General features: G+C 48.6%; 1 protein-coding gene across 5 annotated transcripts in view; it reads left to right on the forward strand.

Moving 5' to 3' along the window:
• The window catches only part of LOC146839636 (uncharacterized), a 376,335-nt gene that overhangs the window by 293,767 nt on the left and 56,364 nt on the right, over window positions 1-26,204 (forward strand). For 2 of the 5 annotated variants that reach the window (XM_085650366.1, XM_085650370.1), the window contains 2 exons: window positions 24,596-24,637; window positions 25,667-25,708. The exons of the other annotated variants lie outside the window; for them this stretch is intronic. In XM_085650366.1, the coding sequence (XP_085506492.1) occupies window positions 24,596-24,637; window positions 25,667-25,683 (59 nt within the window). In that variant the 3' untranslated portion in view covers window positions 25,684-25,708. The remainder of the gene's footprint in view (window positions 1-24,595; window positions 24,638-25,666; window positions 25,709-26,204) is intronic. 5 annotated transcript variants of the gene reach the window in all.

Consider the following 26,204-nt stretch of genomic DNA (forward strand, 5'->3'; position numbering starts at 1 on the left):
GTTTACAAAGGGAGCAGCGGGTGAAAGGTCCATTTAGATCATGGACATAGTCACAGGAGGAGGTTGGGGGTCTAAGACTTAGTAGCTCTCTACGTGAGTAGCTTACCTTTGGGTTGGCTGTTTTAGGCAGGGATTTTGGCCCTAGGCCCGGCCGTGCGCGGACGGGCGCAGACGGGCTTGCCTTAGGCGCGCCTTCGGCGCGCAAACGGCGCTCCCGCTGCGCTCGTCCGCTGCGCTGGTGTGGCCGGCACATTTGTAGTCTCTGGGGGTGGGCGTGGCCTCGCAGTGGGCGTGGCTACCGCCTTTGGGCGTTTCCTGATTTAGCGCTGGGTCGCTGTGTCAGGGGTGGTTGAGGAGGGCTGTGAGAGCGCGTTCAAATCGGCACTTCCAAGCAGGTGAGCTCTGATGTTTTTTTAAAATTTTAACAAGTGAAAACAGTGCAGTTTTAAAAACAGTGGAAATACGGTCCTCCGGCTTCCGCCTCAGAGGATAACACAATCAATCACAAATGCGCTTGTAATCAGCGTATTTGTAGTCTCTGGGGGTGGGCGTGGCCTCGCAGTGGGCGTGGCTACCGCCTTTGGGCGTTTCCTGATTTAGCGCTGGGTCGCTGTGTCAGGGGTGGTTGAGGAGGGCTGTGAGAGCGCGTTCAAATCGGCGCTTCCAAGCAGGTGAGCTCTGATGTTTTTTTTAAATTTTAACAAGTGAAAACAGTGCAGTTTTAAAAACAGTGGAAATACGGTCCTCCGGCTTCCGCCTCAGAGGATAACACGATCAATGTGTGGAATAACATCAGCACTCGAGTGACACATCAGCACACACCTCAAAGTCACTTAGCATACAGTCAGCTGGACACACACATTGCAACACATGCCACACAAGGCTCAAAGCGTGCACACTCAGACCCAGGGACTCACCATTATGAGAAGAAGTTGCGAATGAGCTGACTCCAGATGTCCACCTCCTCCTCCTCCTCTTCCTCCTCCTCCTCACTTGCCTCGTGACCAAGTCCGTCATCCTCCATGGGTGGATGTTCCTGCACATTGGGATCCAGGATGAGTGGCACAGCTTTCTCCACTGCCATGTTGTGCAGCATGCAGCACACGAGGAAGATTTTGCAGACCTTCACCGGTGCATATGGGAGGGACCCGCCGGTCTTGTGGAGGCACCGGAATCCGCTCTTCAGGAGGCCAAACGTCCTCTCAATCACTCGCCTGGTCTGCCCATGGGTGTTGTTGTAACGGTGATCTGCAGCTGTTCTCGGGTTGCGGAGAGGCGTCACCAGCCATGGCATGTTGGGATAGCCAGAGTCCCCTACATGGAAACATCATGTAGAGAAGTGGGTCAGGAGATGCCGTCACATACTAGGATACCGCAGAATACTGGACAAACAGAGTCTACTCACCAACAAGACATGCTCGTTCGTTGTGCAGCTGCAGCATCATTTCTGGCACCCTGCTACGCCTCATGATGTAGGCATCGTGTGCTGACCCTGGAAAACGTGCACGGACATGGGAAATCACCATGTTAGCACGACACACCACAAGGGCATTAATGGAGTGGTAATGTTTACGGTTACGGAAGGCTACCTCCTGTGCCTGTGGTGGTACCAAAGCCACATGTGTATTATCAATGGACCCAATTACATGGGGCATCCCTCCCAGGGCATAGAACTCACCCTTGATACCTGTCAACTGCTCACGAGTTGGATGAATTCATCCAGGTGCTCCAACATGACTTCTAAAACATCATTTAGGACACGGCTGAACATGGTCTGAGACATGCCACCCACATCGGCTATGGTCAATTGAAACGTACCGGTGGCAAAGAAATGTAGGGCTGCCATCACCTTCATCTTGGGGGTCAGCGCAGTCGGATAACTGTGTCGCGGTTGGAGGTGTGGTGCCAGCCTGTTTGTCAGGTCCACAATTAACCGTTGGGGGAATCGGTAGTGGCGTATGCAGTCACGTTCCCTCATGGCAGCCAAGTCTGGCATTGGTCGGGGGAAAGGCGGTGCCCTGCAGAAAATTGGAAGGAATGACGAAGATTGAGTACATTACTACACCAATGTCAATGAACTAAGCACATGTTCAACAGCTAATACACATATGCCACCATACAGAGTCTTGTCTGTGCAATACATCCTGCACACGTATGCCAGCCAGGTGATACTCCTACCAAGACCCAGCTACAAACATGGATTGTCAAGGTCTACATGACATGCCATGAAAGTAGCTGTGGGCCAGTGTGAGTGAACAGCCAGACACATTACAGGAGTGACATACATCCACATATGTGCATTTGAAGGATGTCATCTCATACAGACAGCTGCCGGCAAGCTAGACGCACAGGTCACATGTCATGGAAAAAGGACAGACCACACACCTTGCCATGAAGGGGTACATGTCAAATATGATCACACAGACATTGAGACTACGCAGATATGTCCTAAGCTCGCAAGTCCCTGTTAGATGCATACAGACACACGTCACATGTTATTCCACATGTGTCCTGGTGTGCGTAATAGTGTGACATGGGCATCTACACACAGACACATGTTGGATGCAGCTACAGCAGATGCCGTTGACGGAACACCAACAGTAAGATCATGAGAACACATGACACACACATGACATATGCCAGAAACCGGTCCTAGGATGCTTGATTCCGGTCCAGGGAAGACATGGCTTGGCAGTTCGGGCTGGACTGTTCCCATGAGGCACAGGGTCAAGACTGATTTGCATATGGCCATGTCTAAACTGGGGTGGCGTAGTGGGCAAAAGAACGATGGATTTAACCCAGATCTCATGACTGGGGGAGAATGTCTGCATTGTCAGCATTCCGTCCATCATTTGTTTGTTGTAACGCTTTTCGCCCTAAGTGGGATGGGTATTCCCAGACGTGGGACCCGTGCTCACTACGCCACTGGAGTCAAGCTATCCTGGCTGATGACGGCTGACAGCCAGAAACCGGTCCTAGGATGCTTGATTCCGGTCCAGGGAAGACATGGCTTGGCAGTTCGGGCTGGACTGTTCCCATGAGGCACAGGGTCAAGACTGATTTGCATATGGCCATGTCTAAACTGGGGTGGCGTAGTGGGCAAAAGAACGATGGATTTAACCCAGATCTCATGACTGGGGGAGAATGTCTGCATTGTCAGCATTCCGTCCATCATTTGTTTGTTGTAACGCTTTTCGCCCTAAGTGGGATGGGTATTCCCAGACGTGGGACCCGTGCTCACTACGCCACTGGAGTCAAGCTATCCTGGCTGATGACGGCTGATAGCCAGAAACCGGTCCTAGGATGCTTGATTCCGGTCCAGGGAAGACATGGCTTGGCAGTTCGGGCTGGACTGTTCCCATGAGGCACAGGGTCAAGACTGATTTGCATATGGCCATGTCTAAACTGGGGTGGCGTAGTGGGCAAAAGAACGATGGATTTAACCCAGATCTCATGACTGGGGGAGAATGTCTGCATTGTCAGCATAACGTCCATCATTTGTTTGTTGTAACGCTTTTCGCCTTAAGTGGGATGGGTATTCCCAGACGTGGGACCCGTGCTCACTACGCCACTGGAGTCAAGCTATCCTGGCTGATGACGGCTGATAGCCAGAAACCGGTCCTAGGATGCTTGATTCCGGTCCAGGGAAGACATGGCTTGGCAGTTCGGGCTGGACTGTTCCCATGAGGCACAGGGTCAAGACTGATTTGCATATGGCCATGTCTAAACTGGGGTGGCGTAGTGGGCAAAAGAACGATGGATTTAACCCAGATCTCATGACTGGGGGAGAATGTCTGCATTGTCAGCATTCCGTCCATCATTTGTTTGTTGTAACGCTTTTCGCCCTAAGTGGGATGGGTATTCCCAGACGTGGGACCCGTGCTCACTACGCCACTGGAGTCAAGCTATCCTGGCTGATGACGGCTGATAGCCAGAAACCGGTCCTAGGATGCTTGATTCCGGTCCAGGGAAGACATGGCTTGGCAGTTCGGGCTGGACTGTTCCCATGAGGCACAGGGTCAAGACTGATTTGCATATGGCCATGTCTAAACTGGGGTGGCGTAGTGGGCAAAAGAACGATGGATTTAACCCAGATCTCATAACTGGGGGAGAATGTCTGCATTGTCAGCATTCCGTCCATCATTTGTTTGTTGTAACGCTTTTCGCCCTAAGTGGGATGGGTATTCCCAGACGTGGGACCCGTGCTCACTACGCCACTGGAGTCAAGCTATCCTGGCTGATGACGGCTGATAGCCAGAAACCGGTCCTAGGATGCTTGATTCCGGTCCAGGGAAGACATGGCTTGGCAGTTCGGGCTGGACTGTTCCCATGAGGCACAGGGTCAAGACTGATTTGCATATGGCCATGTCTAAACTGGGGTGGCGTAGTGGGCAAAAGAACGATGGATTTAACCCAGATCTCATGACTGGGGGAGAATGTCTGCATTGTCAGCATTCCGTCCATCATTTGTTTGTTGTAACGCTTTTCGCCCTAAGTGGGATGGGTATTCCCAGACGTGGGACCCGTGCTCACTACGCCACTGGAGTCAAGCTATCCTGGCTGATGACGGCTGATAGCCAGAAACCGGTCCTAGGATGCTTGATTCCGGTCCAGGGAAGACATGGCTTGGCAGTTCGGGCTGGACTGTTCCCATGAGGCACAGGGTCAAGACTGATTTGCATATGGCCATGTCTAAACTGGGGTGGCGTAGTGGGCAAAAGAACGATGGATTTAACCCAGATCTCATGACTGGGGGAGAATGTCTGCATTGTCAGCATTCCGTCCATCATTTGTTTGTTGTAACGCTTTTTGCCCTAAGTGGGATGGGTATTCCCAGATGTGGGACCCGTGCTCACTACGCCACTGGAGTCAAGCTATCCTGGCTGATGACGGCTGATAGCCAGAAACCGGTCCTAGGATGCTTGATTCCGGTCCAGGGAAGACATGGCTTGGCAGTTCGGGCTGGACTGTTCCCATGAGGCACAGGGTCAAGACTGATTTGCATATGGCCATGTCTAAACTGGGGTGGCGTAGTGGGCAAAAGAACGATGGATTTAACCCAGATCTCATGACTGGGGGAGAATGTCTGCATTGTCAGCATTCCGTCCATCATTTGTTTGTTGTAACGCTTTTCGCCCTAAGTGGGATGGGTATTCCCAGACGTGGGACCCGTGCTCACTACGCCACTGGAGTCAAGCTATCCTGGCTGATGACGGCTGATAGCCAGAAACCGGTCCTAGGATGCTTGATTCCGGTCCAGGGAAGACATGGCTTGGCAGTTCGGGCTGGACTGTTCCCATGAGGCACAGGGTCAAGACTGATTTGCATATGGCCATGTCTAAACTGGGGTGGCGTAGTGGGCAAAAGAACGATGGATTTAACCCAGATCTCATGACTGGGGGAGAATGTCTGCATTGTCAGCATTCCGTCCATCATTTGTTTGTTGTAACACACATGACATAGTCACATCATGGCACGCTGGTAGTGAGATGTCAGGTGTCATCATCCGTGTACCTGGCATCAGGGGACAGTTGCGGGTGTTGGGGACTGTGCCATGCCAGTGATGCAGTGCTTGACAAGTTTGAAATACATGCACACATGTAAAAGGTGTGAAGGGGAAGTGCATCACATGGTGCCCCATCACACATGACATGTGTACACAGGTCATCACACAACTATTGGGTTAAAACATGGGGAGACATGAGCTAGCTCACTGGCTGACACACCTAGGCCCTACACATGATGCACTGCACTGACAATGACTTGATGTCCATCCTTGTGCGAGTCATACACCTCCATTCCTTTCCTGTTCGCCTCCTATCACCAGTGTAAGCTGTGAAACACACCGTACACACGCTCTGAGTGCGTGTGTACGGTCGTATCACAATATGGGGTTTGGATAGGAGTACGCGTGTGTGCAAGGATCGTACACACTGGTCCTATCCCCATGGTAGTGTTGGCGTAGGCATACGCCATAGAGATATGGCCCGTAGCACTATGGCGAACGCCTACGGCAACACTACCATAGTGCTACGGGCCCTACACACGCAGGTACGGCCCGTAGCACTAGGGTAGTGTTGGTGTAGGCATACGCCATAGAGATACGGGCCATACATACGTGGGTACGAGTCCTATCTCTATGGCGTACACCTACGGCAACACTACCATAGTGCTACGGGCCCTACACCATAGAGATATGGGTCGTACATACACGGGTACGAGCCCTATCTCTATGGCGTACGCCTACGCCAACACTACCATAGTGCTACGGGCCCTACACACGTGGGTACGGCCTGTAGCACTAGGGTAGTGTTGGCGTAGACGTACGCCATAGAGATACGGGCCATACATACGCTGGTACGAGCCCTATCTCAATGGCGTACACCTACGCCAACACTACCATAGTGCTACGGGCCCTACACACGCGGGTACAGCCCGTAGCACTAGGGTAGTGTTGCCGTAGGCGTATGCTATAGAGATACGGGCCATACACACACGTGTACGGCCCGTATCACAATGGCCTACGCCTACGGAAACACTACCAAAGTGATACGGGCCCTACAAACGCGTGTACGGACCGTATCACTGGAGTAGTGGTGCCCTAGAGGTACGTGTGGAACGCACCGTACCTGTGTGTGGATAGTGAAATTACATAGGGGACACATGAGGGACAAGTATAAGAGCCTAAATGCATGCTGGTTGTCATGGAGACCGAGTTTCCAGTTCAATATTTTGCATCAGGTGGCCAGCAAAAGTCGGTTGGAGACAATATACTATGTTGCAAAGTGGTTGTTGACTTGACATCATGCTCAAATTTTGAACCATGCAAAGGCCCTCCCTGGGGTAGGTTTAAAGGGATTGGAGGAAACGTAGGATGCAAATGAGATTGACCAATCACTCTGTACTCCTGTAAATGAAACAGCCCAGCAAGGGAGATATAAGGCAGCCAGGACCCATGGGAGAGCACTTGCCTGCACAACCTTTCATTCCACACCACTACTGCTGCTCCTGATTCCTCTGGCACCATGTCCAGGTCTGTGGAGAGGGCCCAGCCTTTCACCCAAGAGGAAATTGAGGCATTGCTGGACGTCATCCTCCCACAGTACCCCTGCCTGTATGGGAGACCAGGGGAGCAGGTGAGTGCTGACTCCACTAGCTGTGATTGTGCCCCTTTTTTGTGTCTGTCACTTCTGGCATTGTGTCCAGGTGTGACAGACATGCAATGTTGTTCATGGTGGGTCCCAGGGGGCGGAATGCCTTATGTCTCCCATGCAGAGCCTGATGTGGCTCATATCTGCACTCCTCACTTGCATTGTGCTTACTGTGACAATCACTGCATGGTGCATGCCACATTCAGACTGGCTAATCCCCTTGGGAATGTTGTTTCCATAGTCCTGATGTGATTCTGTGGTCCCCCCAGTGTGACAGGTGACTGTACCCACAGATGTGTGTGAGTTGAGTGTACCTGTGGTGATAGTGTCCAAATGATGTGTACGGCCCCTGGACATTGGTGTGTGTGTAAGTCCCCTGTCATGTGGGTGAGTGTCTATGTGGAGTGTTGCACCCCAGCTGCATGGAGGATGCATATGCCCTACCCATCTGATGTGAGCAGGGAGCTGTGCTGTGTGTCTGACGTGCTGAGCTAGGCCCACACCTGTGACTCCCCCCCGTCAAGTGGCACATGTGCAGAGTGATGTTTGTACCCGCAGTTGCCAATGGCAGGTGATTGTCCTGTGCCTGTGTGTGTCTGTGTACTCCGCTGAGGTTGCGTCAGTGGCCTGGGGTATGTGACTGCTTTGAGGTGCTGTCCATTATCCTGGTGTTGCTTGTGATGCACAGTGTGAGCCATGATCATTGATTCTGTCGCACCCCTCATGCCACCTGTGTACTTTAAATGCCACGTAGTGCATTTGGCCTTCCCCAGAGGATAATGTCCCTATGACAAAGGTGGAATGAGTTTGCTGCATACTCTGCCCTGTTCAAACAAGCCCAATTGTTCTAATGTGTGTCTCTGTGACATGGAGCAGGTGTATTGATGTTGTCTCACTTTGTCATCCTCACAGGTAGCCGCCTACGCCAAGGGGGAGATTTGGAAGCGGGCCGTCAGGGCCGTGAGGTCGGTGGGGGGTCGCAGTCGGAGCCTGGCCCAGGTGAGGAAACGCTGGCAGGATATCCGGTGCTGGACCAGGAGGATCGCCCGGGTCCTGCTGGTGGACTCACCTCCACGCAAACACGGCGGGCGCCGGCTCCTGACCCACCAAATGAAGCGTGTCCTGGCGGTGGTCTTCCCTGACATGGATAGGTGGCTAGAGGAGAAGCAGCAGCAGGAAGGGGGTAGGTACATGTGTGTTTGTTGTGTGTCACCAGCTTTTGGAAGTGCTCAGTCACCTGGATACACTGCCAGGGTTTATATGTGCAGTGCATATCCTGTTCCCCAAAGTCAACCGGTCCTGTTCTTCCTCCCTTCCCCTCCTTGACATGTGTTCCGTGGTCTGTGTGTAGTCACTTTTGCACAAGGTAATCTAGGCTGGCAGGTAATCCAAGTGCCCAATGCTTGCAGCATCATGTGTGGGGGTGGTCTGTGACATGTGTTGGGACCTTGCCTGTGCCCTGTCCATTTCAGTCATTTGGGGGTCCATGATTGTTGGCACTGATGCAGAGTCTCAACATAGGAGTGTGAGGCTTAAAATGAACTGCCTTGCAGCATGCATGACTGATGTTGTGGCCTCAGACATGATGTGCATGAGGGGGAGATATGCATAGTGCGGGGACGGTTGCTCCTGTTGCAGTCAGATCTATCTAGGACCATGGAGCAGTGTGGCCACTACAGTCCCCTGAGACACCTTTTCCTAGGAATCATGTGTATCATCCAACACTGTGGACATTCTCAGTGTCTTCAGCATAGGTTGGCCTCTGTGGCATTGTACCCTGGCCACATTTGTATTTACGTAAAGTGTGCTACATGTGTACACTGTACAGGGTGACCCAAAGTGGCTTGTGCATCCTCACACTGGCCAGTGCCTGTGTGTCTGTGTACAACTATCTGATGATGGTTGTTTGTCAATATTATGTGTGGTCCGCCCCACGAGGGGTAGTTATAGTGCAATTAGGATTTAATGGAGCCCATTTTTGTGATCCCTGATTAAGAGGTGTAAGTCCTTCCTCTGTCTCAATCACATTGTCTCAGGTAGGGGGGGTTTGTGCGGGCAAGGCCTACATGTCCAAAGCTTATGTCTCCTTGCCAGGTCTGGCCTGTGTGTGATGATAGTCGGAACAGACACTCAACAAGTATTGACCCAGTCATGTTGTGCAGGGTTTAATGTTTGTGCTTTGCAGCATGTGTCAAAAGTTAAAAGACATGGTTCCTGCTCATCCATTTTTGGCAACGGAGTGTGGTCCAGATGCTGTGCTCGACTGTCCGCAGACACTAGCTTCTCTGTATAATTTGATATTAAGTTCTTTGCTGTTGTGTTATGCTCTCCATTGTATCAAAGTGGCATGGTGGGTCAGCCAACTCTGTAGTGCAGGGCCTACATATGTGCGTAGTATTGTAGATGTTACTCATGATGCTTTTCATACTATGCACTGTGACCTATGTAGTTTGGACTCATGTGTCATATGTATACAGGTGTCTGATTATTTCCTGTCTCTTCACCTTGCCCACAGCATCGTCGGGGGACACCGAGGGAGACACCGGCACGGACGTGGAGGAGGGATCCAGCACCGGTGCGACCAGTGCTGGGGAGTCTGGTGCAGCAAGTGGCACGGAGGGCGAGGGTAGGCAGGCGGAGGACCTGTCCAGTCCCAACACCGACTATGATGCTGACGGGTCCAAAGGCTGAGTTCACAGAGGGGGCGGAGGCTTCTCCCACAGCTGAAAGCAGCAGTACATCTCTCGCCGCCCCCTCCATTCCCATCACGCCCTCCCACTTGCTCGGGTCCCTTCTGTCCGTGCTAGGCGACCACATGTCTCCTTCGTGCCAGGCACCGCACCCCCTGCCCCTGTCTCCCCTGCTGCCGTCAATGCTGAGTCTGTGGACATCCTGTGGCAGTTGCAGGTTGGTCAGACATCGCTGCATAATGTCCTCCATGGCCACACCAGACTGCTGACACAGATGGTGTCATACATGGAGGGCATGTCATCAGCGATGTCTGACCAACGGATGCTGCTGAGGTCCATGGACTCGTCACTGACGGCAGCAGTGGGTCTCCTGCAGCGCTCTGTCCCCCCCCTACCCCTGCCCCATCCACACTTCCCACTCCCATGCCTGTCCCAAGCACACCCAGACATCCCCATGCATGCACCCCACCAGACACAGGCAGCACACCAACAGGGAAGGCCAAGCGCACACCTCCAGTCACGCACACACACAGGGGGAAGTAGGCACACCCACTGGGTCGGGGGCAAACGGCAGCCACGCAGCCACAGTGGGAGTCCGCAGTCCTCACGACCCACTTCCTCCAAAACCACTCCCCTTAGCTCCCCTGCCCAACAGTCGGACAAAGAGTCCTTCATGGCCAGTCTGTCCCTCAGCCCCAGTGTGACATCACCCCGCAAGCGGTCGAGGAAGTCCCCAGGCAGGGGAGTTGAGTTCCCTCCCCTGTCCACACCCTCCCCCAGTAGCGCTGCTACCCATCCTTCCGACCCCCCCCTCCTTGGGGCCTGTGGTTCCTTTGGGTGCAGGGGAGACGCTGGCAGACCTTGCAACCGTGTGCAGCGCCATCCTGACCACCACCTTTGGCGCTGCCCCACCCCCTGTGGTGGAGTCGTCCGTCCCTGCACCCACAACACCTACCCTTGCCTAGGGGTGGGCGGAATTTGCGTAATCGCGTTACGCAAATCTCCGCGAAACGGTAAAAAATCTCCGCGAACATGCAGAAATTCCGCGAACACGCGGAATTGCTTGTTCGCGATGCTTTTTTCCTGTTCAGAGTTGCTGCTTGCGTGCTCGGGGAGAAATATCTCGCGAACACGCATTTTGAGAACGCGAACAAGAAAAAATTTCGCGAAGTCGCAGAAAGCAGAATTTTGGGCAATTTTGCGTTCTCCGCGGAACGCAAAATTACCGAAATTCCGCAAATTCCGCGAGCGGAACGGAATTTACCGCCCAGGCCTACCCTTGCCCCTCCTGTCCCTGCGGTGCCTGGTCCTTCCCCCCGCTCCGCTCAGGTGAGCCAGACCAGAGATACCGATACGAGGTGACGCTACGCTCCTTGAAAGAAATCGGTCCCGCCAAAACGAAACACGAAGGTCAGATGCACAGACACCTTGGTGCTTAGCGGAATAACCGGTCATTCAGCGTACATAAAGACAAGATAGCAATGAATAGACCGTTGGTGAATTTATGAAGTAACTGAGCTTGAACACGAAAAGCTACCTGTAACGCTAACGAGCGGCTTTAAGAAGAGACATCCGCTTAATTAGGATTGGAGCACGATGGATCAAGTCAATTACGCCGCTCTAGTCATTTAAAGACTGCGACCTAGAGTCTTAATTCTTTATTGGAGTGTGATGTACTGAGCCAACACGCTATTCTGGTCACTTAAGGACTGCGATCAAATGGTCCTATCCATATATCGTTTTAACTTGATAGAGAGAGCTGTTTTTATTCATTGGTCCTGAAGAAGGTGTTACAAATCATATCTTACACCGAAACGCGTCACAAGAGGACAAAATTATATTTGTGTCTTTATATCAATTTTATATGTATGCAATGCATTTTTGATTCCCAGATTGAATGTTTTTATAAAATGTTTTTTGATTTAATTATGTGCAATTATTGATTTTACCTGTCATTGAGAGTTACTTTTCACACATGATTGTTGTTTTTGAAGATGCTTTACCCTATTGTATTCTGATAATTGTGGTCAAATCATTGTAATACAAATTTGAGGTATAGAACAATTTCTAAATTAAATAAAATAACAATACATTCTATCTATGTTGTGTTTAGTTTTATGGATTCCTTATCTTTGGTTCAATATATATTGATCTTTAACCTGTAGTTGGAGACTTTCGAGTAAATCCATGAGGGAAATTTGACAGTTTTTAACGTTGTTACGTACCCGGTCCCTTCTGGTTAAGCCTGGGAAACTCTCTACTTGTTTTTGGTTTTTTGTTAACCATGATTCCAGCCTCCGCTGAATGGTTCTCAGTGTTCGATTTAAAGAATGCTTTCTTTAGCATCCCAATTGCAGAGGAGAGCAGGGACATTTTTGGCTTCAGTTTAGGAGGTCGAAGCTTTCGCTTTAAACGCGCTCCACAGGGCTACTGTGAAAGTCCATCAATATACAGTCAAGCTTTAAAAGCGCAGCTTGATGCACTTGTTTTACCTAGTGGTGCTACCCTCATTCAGTATGTGGACGATTTGCTAATCGCCGCGGATACTGAAGAGATTTGCAAAAAGCTACATTGTCATTGTTGCGTCATTTGTCTACCTTTCATCACAAAGTGTCTCTCTCAAAGATGCAATATTGTCGACAAGAAGTGACCTACTTAGGTCATCTCTTATCGAAGGAGGGAAGGAAACTGACCCCAGAAAGAATTCAAGCCATTGCACAATTGAGCGTGCCAAGAACACAGAGAGAAGTGCGTGCTTTCTTGGGCATTACTTCATACTGTAGGCACTGGATACCAAATTTCTCTTTGCTGGCAAAACCTTTGTTAGCATTAACATGTAAAGACACACCGAATCCTATTCCATGGTCTGAAGAGTGTCAGAAAAGTTTTTGGGAATTACGTGATGCATTGTGTTCAGCTCCTGTGTTGGGTACCCCCGACTACAGTACGCCTTTTACATTGTATGTTCACGAAAAGAACGGTTGCGCATTATCAGTGTTAACACAGCCTTTTGGCGACAGACCGCGTCCATGCGCATATTTTTCGTCAACCTTGGACCTGGTAGCGAGGGCATTGCCAAGTTGTCTGAGAGCCACAGCCGCCGCAGCTATGTCTATTCGACAGTCTGCTGGACTTGTGATGGATAATACATTGATTGTAATGGTTCCACATGCTGTGGACACATTGTTAAACAGGACCAAGACACAGCACTTAACTAGTGCGCGATTGTCAGGATATGAATTGACACTGTTAGCAAATCATATACACATAAAGAGATGCAACACGCTGAATCCAGCTACATTATTGCCGATTCCAGCAGACCTAGATGAGACTGAGCAACATGATTGTCTGTTCAGAACAGAAGAAGAGACGAAAGGAAGAGTGGATCTTAAAGATACTCCCCTGACCGAGTGTGATGGTACCTTGTGGGTGGATGGTTCGTGCTTCAAGCTTCCGAATGGTGATACGACTGCTGCATATGCTATCACGACTTTGCACACGATTGTTGAAACTGCACGTGTGCCACAAAATTCGGCTCAAGCAGCAGAATTGATTGCCCTTACAAGAGCATGCGTGTTGTCTGAAGGAATGAAAGTGAACATATATACTGACAGTCAGTACGCCTTTGGCGTGGCTCATAGTTTTGGGCGATTGTGGAAAGAACGCGGGTTCCTGACTTCGCAAGGAGCTAAGATTCAGAATGGCAAGTTGGTGAATGATCTCCTTGAGTTACAAGTTGCGATTATGAAATGCAGTGCGCACAAGAAAGTCACTGATGATGTAGGTCGTGGTAATGCGTTTGCTGATGAAATCGCGAAAGAAACAGCAAAAGATGTGAAGACTCGAATGTATGTTTAAGGCCCTGCAAGATGGGTAAATGATGTTGGAATGTGTGAAAACACGATAGAGAGTGTGAAGTCCCTTCAAGCTGAAGCAACAGAGAAAGAGTTGAGCAAGTGGAGAGAAAGTACGGGTAAATTGGATAAGAATGGTTGTTGGATTGATTTGTCAGAACACCGGCGATGGTTGTTACCTGATGCATATGTGCTTCCAGTGGTTACTATGGCACATGGAATGGCACATATCAGTATGAAAGGAATTTGTAAGTTGTTGGCCCCAGTATGGCAGAATGCTGGAATTCCCAAGTATGCAGAGAATGTAGTCAAGAATTGTATGGTATGTTTGAAATACAACCCTGGTAGAGGGACCCCAACTCCAGCTGGTCATTTTGCACCTCCATCATATCCATTTGAAGTTTTGCAGCTAGATTTTATCCACATGGAAAGGTGCAACAACCTGCAATATGACTTGGTTGTTGTTTGCGCTTTTTTAAAATGGATAGAAGCATATCCCCTAAAAGACAACACTGCTTTATCCACAGCCAAAGCCCTTGTGAAGGAATGTTTTCCTAGGTTTGGAATGCCAAGAATGGTGTGGAGTGATAATGGGAGTGAATTTGTGGGTCGAGTGATGAAGAATGTGTGTGGGGTTAGGGATCAAGCAAAAGTTTCACGCTGCAAATCACCCCCAATCAGCTGGATTAGTAGAGTGCTACAATGGCACTCTAAAACTCAAGCTGGCCAAAATCCAGGCGAGCTCCGGTTTTAAATGGCCTGACGCTCTGCCTCTAGCACTCCTGTCCACCAGAATGACTGTGCACTCACGAGTGGGACTCAGTCCATACAATGTGGTTTTTGGCCGCCCGGCCAATGTATGGGGTGTGCCAAGACCGACGAAATTCAGCGAAATCGAACATCCAGTACTGCTTGATTATTTGTATGAATTGACGGCTAAATTGCGTGTTTTACACCAACAGGTGCATGATACTCTCCCCCAGGCCTCTGAAGCTCCAGGACACCCTATTGACCCTGGCACGTGGGTTCTCATCAAGAACTTCCAGCGAAAGAGCAACGATGAGCCCCGTTGGATTGGCCCTCACCTCGTACTTCTATCGACAAGGTCAGCGGTTCGAGTAAAAGGGAAGAAGAATTGGATTCACGGCGCCCACATCAAGAGGATCCCTTTGCCTCTACCATATGACTAGTGGGTCCAGGAGGGTATCGCCGATTCTGAAACAGACACTGTACCTCGTTTTGTACCATTTAGTGATGCACTCGTAAGAGGCACAACTTCAGCACAAGAAAGTGACGATATTTTGCAAGAAGCTGTGCCACCGTCAATTCGATTGGACACCACAGAGCCTGAACTCTTGTTTCAAGATCAGACAGTACCTGGCCGTTTCCGCTACAACTTGAGACCAAGGCCTATGGACAAATAAATATTCTTTTCCCTTACCTTTTTGTTTTTGATATCATAGCTCTCCCATCTGAAGGACTTTCTTGATTTTGTTTTTCGAACCACCATCCGGGTTCAGCCGCAGGGTCGCGGTGCCAAGACTTTGGGGTACAGGCCGAAGACTTTAGGTCAACGGTTCTGGTTGGTCTAGGGCGTTCCCTGGACCGACAGGCGTACTCCTTAGCAGAAGATACTCACCCGCCGCGAGCGGCACGATTAGAGGATGGAGTTTTTCAAGATGGAGAGACCCGCTGAGGAAATGAACTTTAAAGCGAAAATATGTAAAATAATGAAGAGCAAACATTTTGTATTTTTATGTCTGTTTATACTATGTAGTATGATAGTGTTTACTGTAGGATTCATAATCTTCTCCTCTCAAGAGCCCTTTGCACCCACTGTACAGCCTATACCTCCTCCTACTGCCTCCTTGCACTCTATTCACCCTCTGCCTGAACACGAACAAGCTAGATGATCAGAGTTTGTAAAGAACTCATTTATTCAGCTCCTGCACCAGCACCAAATAGTCATGAATACAACCAATTGCTGGGTGTGTGGTTTAATGCCACATACCATTAATAAGGGTATTCCATATCTGGTGCTGCCGTTTAGTTACAATGGATTGTCATGGGCATTCCAGACCATGTTTCTCTTTGCATTAGATACCTACTCCCCGCGACAACCGCGTTCCATCAGACCTAGCACAAATAATAAAGCTTTAATGAAAGGAGTTGCCGATATGAGCAGAGATATCGACGCATACTCATCTATACCCAAGGATGAATTGAGAGCTTATGTAGGGTGGAACGCGACGGGGTATAGTATTAGTCTGAGTGAAAGACAGCAAAAAATGTCATCCCCAATTTGGGTCGTACCCCACATAGGTCGGTTCTGTTTACAAGGTAATAGTCAGAATCCAAGAGCTCAACTGGGAAAAAGTGACTGTACTGAAACGTACACTTTTCCATCACAGTTTTCCCCTGCGTTTTTGGCTGCCAAGGGTACATATTTTGTCTGCAATGACCGAGCATATACATGGTTGCCCCCTGATTTCTCGGGCACATGTTATATTGCAAATCTGCTACCGCCAACATTTACTGCTGCCTCTGACTATCACAAGACCAGAGTTGTGAGAGGCGTGATTAGTAAGGAAGATACTGCCGGTCAGGAAGCGGGAGACTTCTTTTTGGGTTTCCTGCCGTTTTGGGGACCTATGGTCAATAGTAGGAACCTGAGACAACTGACTCGTGTGGTTGAATCCACTGTTAATGTTACGGCTGGTGCCCTCGGTAATTTGACAGCTGAGCTCCAAGCGGTTCGCCTCATGACTTTGCAGAACCGCATGGTTCTAGACGTCATACTTGCAGACCGCGGTGGGGTATGTAAGGTTATCCAATCTAGTTGTTGCATTTTCATACCAGATAACGCTCCAACAGTTTATCAAGCCATCTCCAAACTGCATAAAATATCTGAATCCATACACGTGGATAAAGGAGATTGGTCACTGGTGGGGTGGTTCTGGGAACTGATATCTGCCTGGGGTTGGAAGATTCTGATTGTCATTGGAATGATCTTAGCCATTCATTTCCTGTTTTGTCTGTGCATACAGTGTGCTCCTGCGATATGTGGCCTTTGTGCTACATTATGTGTAAGGAAACCTGTATCAAGGGACGAACTAAGTAATAGGATGATGCTACAGCAACATCTCCATGACTTCGTGAATATTGACCTAGACTCGGATTGATGTGAGTATAGTTATTGCCTATGTAAGGGCAAAAGGAGGGTCTGTGGTACTTTGAAATTTGGGACCGCGTAGGAAGCAGGGCCCTATCCCTGTCTATTCCGGTATTAGCGAACCGCGAATGGTGAATGCGGTATGTACAAGTGCTTTGTATAACGTTTTAGCTATAAATGCACTTTGTATACGATATTTTACATTGACTTCGTGGGTTCCATCTTGGAGCGGTAGCCATCTTATGGTTGCCCTCACATAGGCTACACATTACGAACAAGTACGGGCCTTTAGAACACATGTACTTTCTGTATGACTTCTCTTTGACCTGTGCAGCTTGGCTCCGCTGCCCCAGGTCAGTCCGGTCCCAGTACTTCAATGCATTTAAAAAACAGATGCATGTAAAAACAACTGTTTATGTGTATTCACTAATTTTTTCATTTACAGGTACTCCCAACATAGGTTTTGTGAGTAATCATCACTACCCACTACACTCACAGCACACTTTTGGGTGTGTGCTGATATCTACACCTCACATGGCCTCCACTATTTTTAGGCCACTCACTAATTTTCGGTCCTGACGAAAGCCTCAAGAACCATCTAGAAGGCTGAAACTAGTAGACCTCATTTGTAAGGGATACCAGGGTATATAGCATACCCTAGTAGAGATCCCGAATACATTTTTAACTCATGTCCTAGGACCCTTCTAATAATTTTTTTTTTCAAAAGGGCATTCCTCAGAGACATTTTTAACTCATAGTTTCACTTCACATAGCACGTCACTCTCTTCACCCAACAACCTGCTCCGCTGTAACTCAGGCGTCGTAGCACAGCTGGATTGCATTAGGAAATCCAGTTGGGCCCCGATGATGAAGCATGCCACCTACTAGGTAGGTGGGTGAGGGTTTTTTTTACAACAGTTGTGTACTCTCCTTCTCAGTTTTGCAACAGGTGACGGCGAAAAAACATTTGCTCAAAAGTTACCTTCCCAATAACTTGTCCATTTTGTTTTTGAAAATTCATTGGGGAAGAGGACAAGTTATCTATCTTTTTTCCTCGCTCTCTTTTTGTTTACATTTACCTTGTATATAGTGTACATTTCAAATCCAATTTTTTTTATGCTGAATAAAGCATTTTGTTTTTCATTTGCACACAAATGCTTTTCTGGTATTGCTGTTGGTGCTGCTGCTCCCTGAGTTGGGGTGGTGATAATGTGTTAGGTGTCTGGGAAATGTTGTAGTGTTCCGGTCATGGGGAGGACCCTGGTATCTGCGTGCCATCACAAGGTCTCTGCAAATAATCTTTGGTCATGTAAACTCTTACTGTATGGTGACATTGTCCCAAGGAGTGTTCCTTCCTCTGTGGCACCTGACTTCTTCCCTGCAGGGTGTTTCCCAATTGTTGTGCTGACCTGTGTCTACAGTTCCTTGCTGTGTGAAGGATCCCTTCAACTTTGCCCATGCCTGCTCAGCAATGTCTCTGCCTGCATCATCTGTGCCATCCTTGGTAGTCACTGTACTTGTGTATGGAGTATGTTGCCATGGCTTAATGTGGACATGGTCCCTTTTCCGCACTATGCATGTGTGTACTCCCAGCCTAGCACACATGTGTTACTTGTTCTGCAGGGTGTTTGGACACCTGACTGACAATTGTGGGCATTGTATCTTGGGAGGCAACAACTTGTTGGCTTGTTGGCTGCCCCAGCACTTGTACATTCCTATCAGTACTGGAATGTGGGTGACAGTGTGTGTTCCCTTAGGCTCTCTTAGTTTAGTGGGGTTTCTCATGAGGATACAGTCTTGTTGCATGATCTCAGTGTGTGTATTGTGCTGCCACCACCAGGGGTGGGTATGCATGTGTAATTTGTCATCACACCCACATGTGGTGTGTCATGCAGTGGGGGAAGGACATCCATCCTCATGGGAGTGGGACACTGCTGTCAGTGATGTGTTGTCATGGCACTATCAACATAGTCGTACATTGTGGATGCCTTCATGCACCCATGGAGTTTTGCTAATTGTAGGATGATGTACACACCCCCATGTCTCTGTCCACTGCTGGGAGGCCTCTGCACCCACCCCTCATATGTCTGGGCACTGCTGGGAGTGATATGCACACACCCCTCATATGTCTGGGCACTGCTGGGAGTCCTCTGCACCCACCCCTCATATGTCTGGGCACTGCTGGGAGTGATAGGCACACACCCCTCATATGTCTGGGCACTGCTGGGAGTCCTCTGCACCCACCCCTCATATGTCTGGGCACTGCTGGGAGTGATAGGCACCCACCCCTCATATGTCTGGGCACTGCTGGGGGTCCTCTGCACCCAACCCTCATATGTCTGGGCACTGCTGGGAGTGATAGGCACCCACCCCTCATATGTCTGGGCACTGCTGGGGGTCCTCTGCACCCACCCCTCATATGTCTGGGCCCTGCTGGGAGTGATAGGCACCCACACCTCATATGTCTGGGCACTGCTGGGGGTCCTCTGCACCCACCCCTCATATGTCTGGGCACTGCTGGGAGTGATAGGCACCCACCCCTCATATGTCTGGGCACTGCTGGGAGTGATAGGCACCCACCCCTCATATGTCTGGGCACTGCTGGGAGTGATAGGCACCCACCCCTCATATGTCTGGGCACTGCTGGGAGTCCTCTGCACCCACACCTCATATGTCTGGGCACAGCTGGGAGTCCTCTGTACCCACCCCTCATATGTCTGGGCACTGCTGGGAGTGATAGGCACCCACCCCTATGTCTCTGTCCACTGATGTGGATCGTAGCATGACACCCACCCACCCGCCCACATGCTCTTCAGGCCTGGGTACGGCAGTACCACCATTGTTGGGGTGATGTAGGGGTACGCGTGGTGCGACCCATACCCACGCTCTTCAGGCCTGGGCACAGGCCGTACCATCATTGTTGGGGTGCCGTAGGGGTATGGCCCGTACCCAGGCCTACAGAACGTGGGTACGGGCCGTACCACCATTGTTGGGGTGACGTAGGGGTAGGCGTGGTACGACCCGTACCCACGTTGCTCAGGCCTGGGTACGGGCCGTATCCCCAATTTTGGGGTGACATAGGGGTAGGCGTGGTACGACCCGTACCCACGCTCTTAAGGCGTGGGTACGGTGCGTACCACAATTGTTGTGGTGACGGGACGCGTCCACGTCCACTTCCGTTGTGGCGGGACGCAGGCCTTGGTGGACACCCCCCCGCCGAGTGACCAGTCCCTGGAGGTATGGTATGTACAGGGCATGTATACATTTTGCCTTGGGTGGGGGTTATGTTTCCTGCCCCTGCCCTCCACCTTTGCCCCTGGGTGTTCTTCTGACCTTCTACGGCGTCTGCGTCAGTTCCTGTGCACCAAGTCGTAGGCTATGAGGGCCGGGATGACACGTAGGATGGGGTCCATGGCTGTCTGTCGTGTACAGGTGCTCCTTCCTCGCGTCCTCCTCAATTTCCTGGCAGTTTTTGGCTCCCATAAAAAATGCTACGTGCGGAGTGACGTAGGCACAAATCGTACTTGCTGGTTCGTAAAACGCTGCCTGACTCCGTCCGGACGTCACGTACGCGGTGTCCTGGATCGGAATTGTGGGTATATTTTAGCCGGTCGGTGTTTTGTACGAATCGTACGGAAATGGTATTTCTGTACGAATCGTACTTGTGGGTTTGTAAGGTGGTTTTCCCGGGTACGAGTCAGACGGAGAAAACCCTCCATACGACGGTTCGTACCCGGGTTTTACAGGATCGGAATCGGCACCTATATGTTTGCAAACTATATTAATGGCTTCTAAATGTTTCAAAATCGATATTTCTTACCTTAAATCGATATTCTTGACCACAATATTCTTGCTGTCGAAATTTTTCACTCACGATATTTAGGACTCGATATTTTTATAGGTCGACATTTCTTATTCAATATTTTGTCTGCACCTCATGCCAGAATAGCCTTCGTCGACAATTGCATTGTTTTCCCACTCTTTAGTAACCTGCATTCACGGAACTCTGACTTAAATCCAGCTCGTAGCTTGCCCCACAGACAACTTGACGATAACCACCTTTTCTCCAGAAAAAATGTTAAGCTTGAATGCAAACTTTGACAGGGACCTACCTTGGCCTCAAATCCAACCCATGTTTCATTGCGGTTGGCCTTTTTGACTTTGCTCTAGTCTAGCAAAACCAGTGCCAGCGGTTCTTGAGTTATGCTCTTTGTCACTAAAATGTATTTCAAGTTTTAAAAATCTGTATCTCTGGTTCCCCCTATTGGAATTTTGCCATTTTGATTTATTAAAACAGTCTACATTTTTTGTAAATGGCAGTAGGATTTTTATTGTGTTTTAAATATTTAAATGCTGCTCAGTACCACAGCTAAAAAGGGTTGAGTTCAGTTTTAAATTACTGAAATATTTCTGGACCTAACAAGAATAGTGTCATTATTACTATTGTGTGTGGGGCTCAGTCAAACAGTTTTTTTATTTCATATTGGTGCATTCAAGTGAGTCCTTGAACCAAGGTGTTATAAATCCGACTCCTGCGGCTCTGGGGTTGTGGAGAGGTAGGGCTGACCATGACAGTCTGCCTTTCAGTGTGAGCAGGGACAGTTATATAGCGGTTATAGGTGGCAGGGCACTGCATCACCGCCTCTTTGGATAATCTGGCATCTTTCAAATCCTTATGATAAAATATGTTCCTTGAAACCTTGTTTTGTCAAACAATTATAAGGAGGAGGGTCTATCTTCTTTGTTTGTATATAATTTGTGTTTCAGTCCTATTTCTCTGTAATGGGTTAATATAACAGCCACTAGTATGTTATGGTATGTTATGTTAACTGGGGTTTTGTTAAGCGCTCAGCTACTCAGGCAGAGTGTCCCGGCGCTATCAGACCCATAACCGTAGAGCTCCAGCAGGGAAGAAAAGACTTATTGTCCGAACAGCCATGTTTTGAGCTTCTTTCTGAAGGCCATTAAGCTCTCACTCTTTCTTAAGGACAGTGGGAGGGCATTCCAGGCCCGGGTCGCAAGATATTTAAAAGACCGCCCCCCGATCCGGGCACGCCTAATTGCTGGGACCGTGGTGAGAGACAGTGACGCAGAACGCAGGGCTCTGCCAGGCAGATAAAAACCGATCCTCTTCCTCAAATAGAGGGGACCAGTGCCATAAAGGGCCTTAAATGCCATAGTGAGCGCCTTGAATTCAATGCGCCTCTGAATTGGCAGCCAGTAAAGAGACTCCAACAGTCCCGTAGCATGGGAGCGATGGCCGAGGCCAAAGATTGCCCGAGCAGCCGAGTTCTGCACTACCTGTAGGCGTGAAAGAAGGAACTTGGGAAGACCCAGATAAAGGATATTGGCATAGTCCAGCCTAGATCCTATCATGGCCTGCACCATAATTTTCCTATGGGCAATGGATAGGAAAGGAAGAAATTTTCTTAACATTTTTAGAATCCCAAAGCATTGACCAACCAGGCTCATAATCTGTGGTTTAAAAGTAAAACAATTGTCCATCTTAACACCGAGATTTTTAGCCACCGAGGCCACAGCGGAAGGGGGAAACATATCCGCCGGCCACCAGGACATCCAACAGGGATCAGGAGGACAACCAAAAAAAAGGACTTCGGATTTATCCGAGTTGCATTTAAGCTGGTTGCATTGAAACCAGGTAAAAACCGCACCCAAACAGCTTTTAATGCGATCTCCGTTGAAGTCCATGTCTTTTTCACATGTGAAAAGAAGCTGGGTGTCATCAGCATATGAGACAATCTGGGCGCCGAAAGACTCAACCAGCGCCGCCAAAGGGGACATATAGATGTTAAAGGGAGTAGGGCTTAATATTGACCCTTGAGGAACTCCCACTTCCAGGGGCGGCACTGCCGCCGAGTACGGAGGAGCCCAGACTGTCTGTTGAAGGTTGGCCAGAAAGGACTTAAACCATCTGAACACCGTTCCCCCAACACCAATCTCCGCAAGTCTCGCCAATAGGCGATCGTGTGGAACGGTGTCAAACGCCGCCGAGAGATCAAGCAACACCAGCAGTGCCTTCCCCCCGGAGTCCTGAACTTCCTTAATGGCCTCAACCACCTCCAACAGAGCCGTCTCCGTGCTCATATTTGCGCGGAAACCGGATTGGGTATAGTGCAAGACACCGTGGGACTCAACAAAATGTGAGAGAACGGACTGTACATGCATTTCTGCCACTTTAGCCAGGGCAGGGAGCAAAGAGATAGGTCGGTAGTTAGCATGGATGGCAGGGTGCAGAGAAGGCTTCTTCAGAAGAGGAATGACCATCGCCTGTTTCCAGGCAGGCGGCACTATCCCTGTTTCCAATGAGCAGTTTAAAATTGGGTTGACCATAGGGTTAATAGCATGAGCCCCTTTAGCTAGAAACTTAGCGGGACAGGGGTCCAGTGGAGAGCCGGATCTCATTTTAGAGAGAAATTCCAGTGAGACTTGCGGCTCAATAGGTGGAAAACTCGTCAAACTGGGCTGTCCCGGGTCAGACACAAAAGACTGGGTTTCAAGACAGGACACTCCCCCCAGCGCAAAAGATGGAAAAGTTGCCTGAATGCTTTTGATTTTATTGGCAAAAAAGCTGGCTAATTGCAAAACCCAAGGCTCCGAAAAAGAGCACTTAGGAGTGGTGGAGGCTGGTTCACAATCAAGAAGATTTCTTTGCTGGTGTTGGCGGCCTCCTCAATCCTTTGAGCAAAGTAGGCTTCCTTGGCCAGATAGATTTCCTTATGATAGGCCTTGGTGCAACACCAATAGGCCTCCCTCAAAGGATCCAGATAGTTTGCTCGCCATGCTCTTTTGGCCTTCTTACAGAGCCTTCTGCTGGTATTAAGCACAGGCGTGAACCATGGGGCAGACGCTCGCGTAGATTTCTTATAAGATCGCCTAGGCGGGGCCAAGTCCTCCAAACACTGCACGAGCCATGCTTGAAAGCGGGCTAGGTCCTCTTCTAAGTCACCCGTAAGCGAGCAGGGGGGAGTTAGCCGATACTGATCAATCATTTCCGGTGTTACTCGATGGAAGGCACGCGACATCCGGGGTTGGCACCCGTTACCTCTAATAGTCACAGTGGTTTTGGACTGGATATTAAAAGTCACCAGTAGGTGGTCGGACCATAACACTGGAAGGGGGGGCGCAACTGTAACAGAAGAGGTAGAGAAAACCTGATCCAATGTATGCCCTTTGTTGTGAGTTGACGACACTACGTAGGGTGATAGGCCCAGAGGAGTGGTAATATCTAACATTTTAATATTATCTGCAGCATCCGCATTATCAAAGTGAACGTTAAAATCGCCCAGGAGAAAGAAGTGCTTAAATTGAACACTCATTACCGAGATCACTGTGTCCAACTCCTCGTTAAACGATCCAATAGGACCTGGGGGTCTGTAAACCAACAAACCCGCGCAAGATTGAGCGGGTGAGAGTGTTAGACAAAAACCCAATGCTTCAACCCCAAGAATGTCTTCAGTGGGTATGATGGAACACTCAAAGCGTCTGTCTATCACCAGTGCCACTCCCCCTCCTTTGCCTTTGCATATATATATAAATGTATATAATGGATGACACGTCATTTAATGGATGAATAACATCAAGTGTTGTCTGTCATTGTGACATGATCATAGAGAAGCTTGTCACTTTATCATTATTGATAGAGTTGATGGGTGAAAAAAAATTATTTTGCAAATGTTTGCTCATAAGTTTTCATTTTGTACTTTTCAGGATGCTGTACTTGTTTCACAATGTGTACGTGTTGCACTATAGGTAAGAAAATTGCTTTTTTAAAATAATGTCATCTGGTTTGTAGAAGACCATGCTTTCTTCTTCATCCTATACTATGCACTCTACTTTCAGAAAGCATCATATTTAGTTCCTGGTTACTTTTAAAGTTTTAGTGCCTATTACATAGATGTGCAAATAATACAGATAAAAATAAAATCACAGGCTTGCCCTGGCTGGCTTGCCTCGGCAGACCTAGTAGCTTTGACAACAAATAACATCGCACATTTCCAGACTTAGCACATTAAAAATTACCCATATGTGGTATGCTTAGATGTATTCGTTGCTGTACATTTACAGTATACGGTGTGCTTAGCAGAGGACATTTCAACGTAAAATTAAAAATATACATCTGTAAGTATAATGCAGTTGATTATAAGTACACTGTTGTGCCCAGAACAGTATAAGAGTATTGCTTTGACGTATGCTCCCTTCTGCCTGGATGAACTATCAAAGAAAAATTAGGAATCCAGCGATGACAAGAGCCCACTGTTCCAAGGAAGGCTCTAACATCCTTTTGTGTTTTAGAGCGGGAATATTTCACAAGAGCAGATACTCGATCTGGCACCAGTTCCTTTTGCCATCTGATGATATATATATATCCCGAGCAAGTCACACTGTGAGAACAGTATTGTAGCTTCTTTGCAGACACCTTATAACCTTTCGCAGCCACATGACAGAGAAGGGGCATTGTGTCAATCCTACATGCCTCACTAGTGGGCAATGCTAAGAGTAAATTGTCTATATACTGTATAAGTGTAAGAGAATCTAGATGATCCTTTAAATCTGGACTTGTTTTTCAATAATTTGTTTCAGTCCTGTTTTCTGAAACAGACACTCGTGTACTAATGCACCAACATGTCATTCGTTGGGTTAATAACATGAAGTGTCACCTGTCACTTTGACATGTTCATAGAGAAGCATGTCACTTTAGCATTATTGATAGAGTTGAAGGTTGCAATATAAAAAAAATTGCATTTGTTTGCTCAGAACTTTTCATTTTGTACTTTTCAGGATGTTGTTGTTGTTGAACAAGTTGAAACTGTTGTACTAGAGGTAAGAAAATGGCTTTTTCTTAATCATTTCATCTGGTTTGCAGAGGATCATGCTTTCTTCATCATCCTATACTATACTTCTTTTAGACGGCAGCATTTTTTGTTTTTGATGACTTTTAATACCTATTACATAGATGTGTAAAAAATACACATGAAAGTAAAATCACAGGCTTCCCAAGGAAGACCTAGTAGCTTTGCCAATGCTTGCTTATTTATTTTCATTGTACTTTTTTCATAAATAATAACAACACACGTTTCCAAACTTAGCACATTATACACTTTCAATATGCAATATACATCGATGGGTGCGCAGCGGACGCTAGTCCTGGTAGACGCGGTTTGTACTTAACTTTGCTATGTGCACTATTGATTTTAAAAGTGAATCGACGTACCTTTTTCTTTTAACAAAATTCTGCTCTTAGTTTTTAGGTCTCGCGAGCCAAAGGCTCGAAGAGACATTTTATATGTGGGATTTTCAAAGTGCTACCCACCGTTTT

This window comes from Triturus cristatus, chromosome 4_1, assembly GCF_964204655.1.
Source record: "Triturus cristatus chromosome 4_1, aTriCri1.1, whole genome shotgun sequence".
Classification (NCBI taxonomy): domain Eukaryota; kingdom Metazoa; phylum Chordata; class Amphibia; order Caudata; family Salamandridae; genus Triturus; species Triturus cristatus.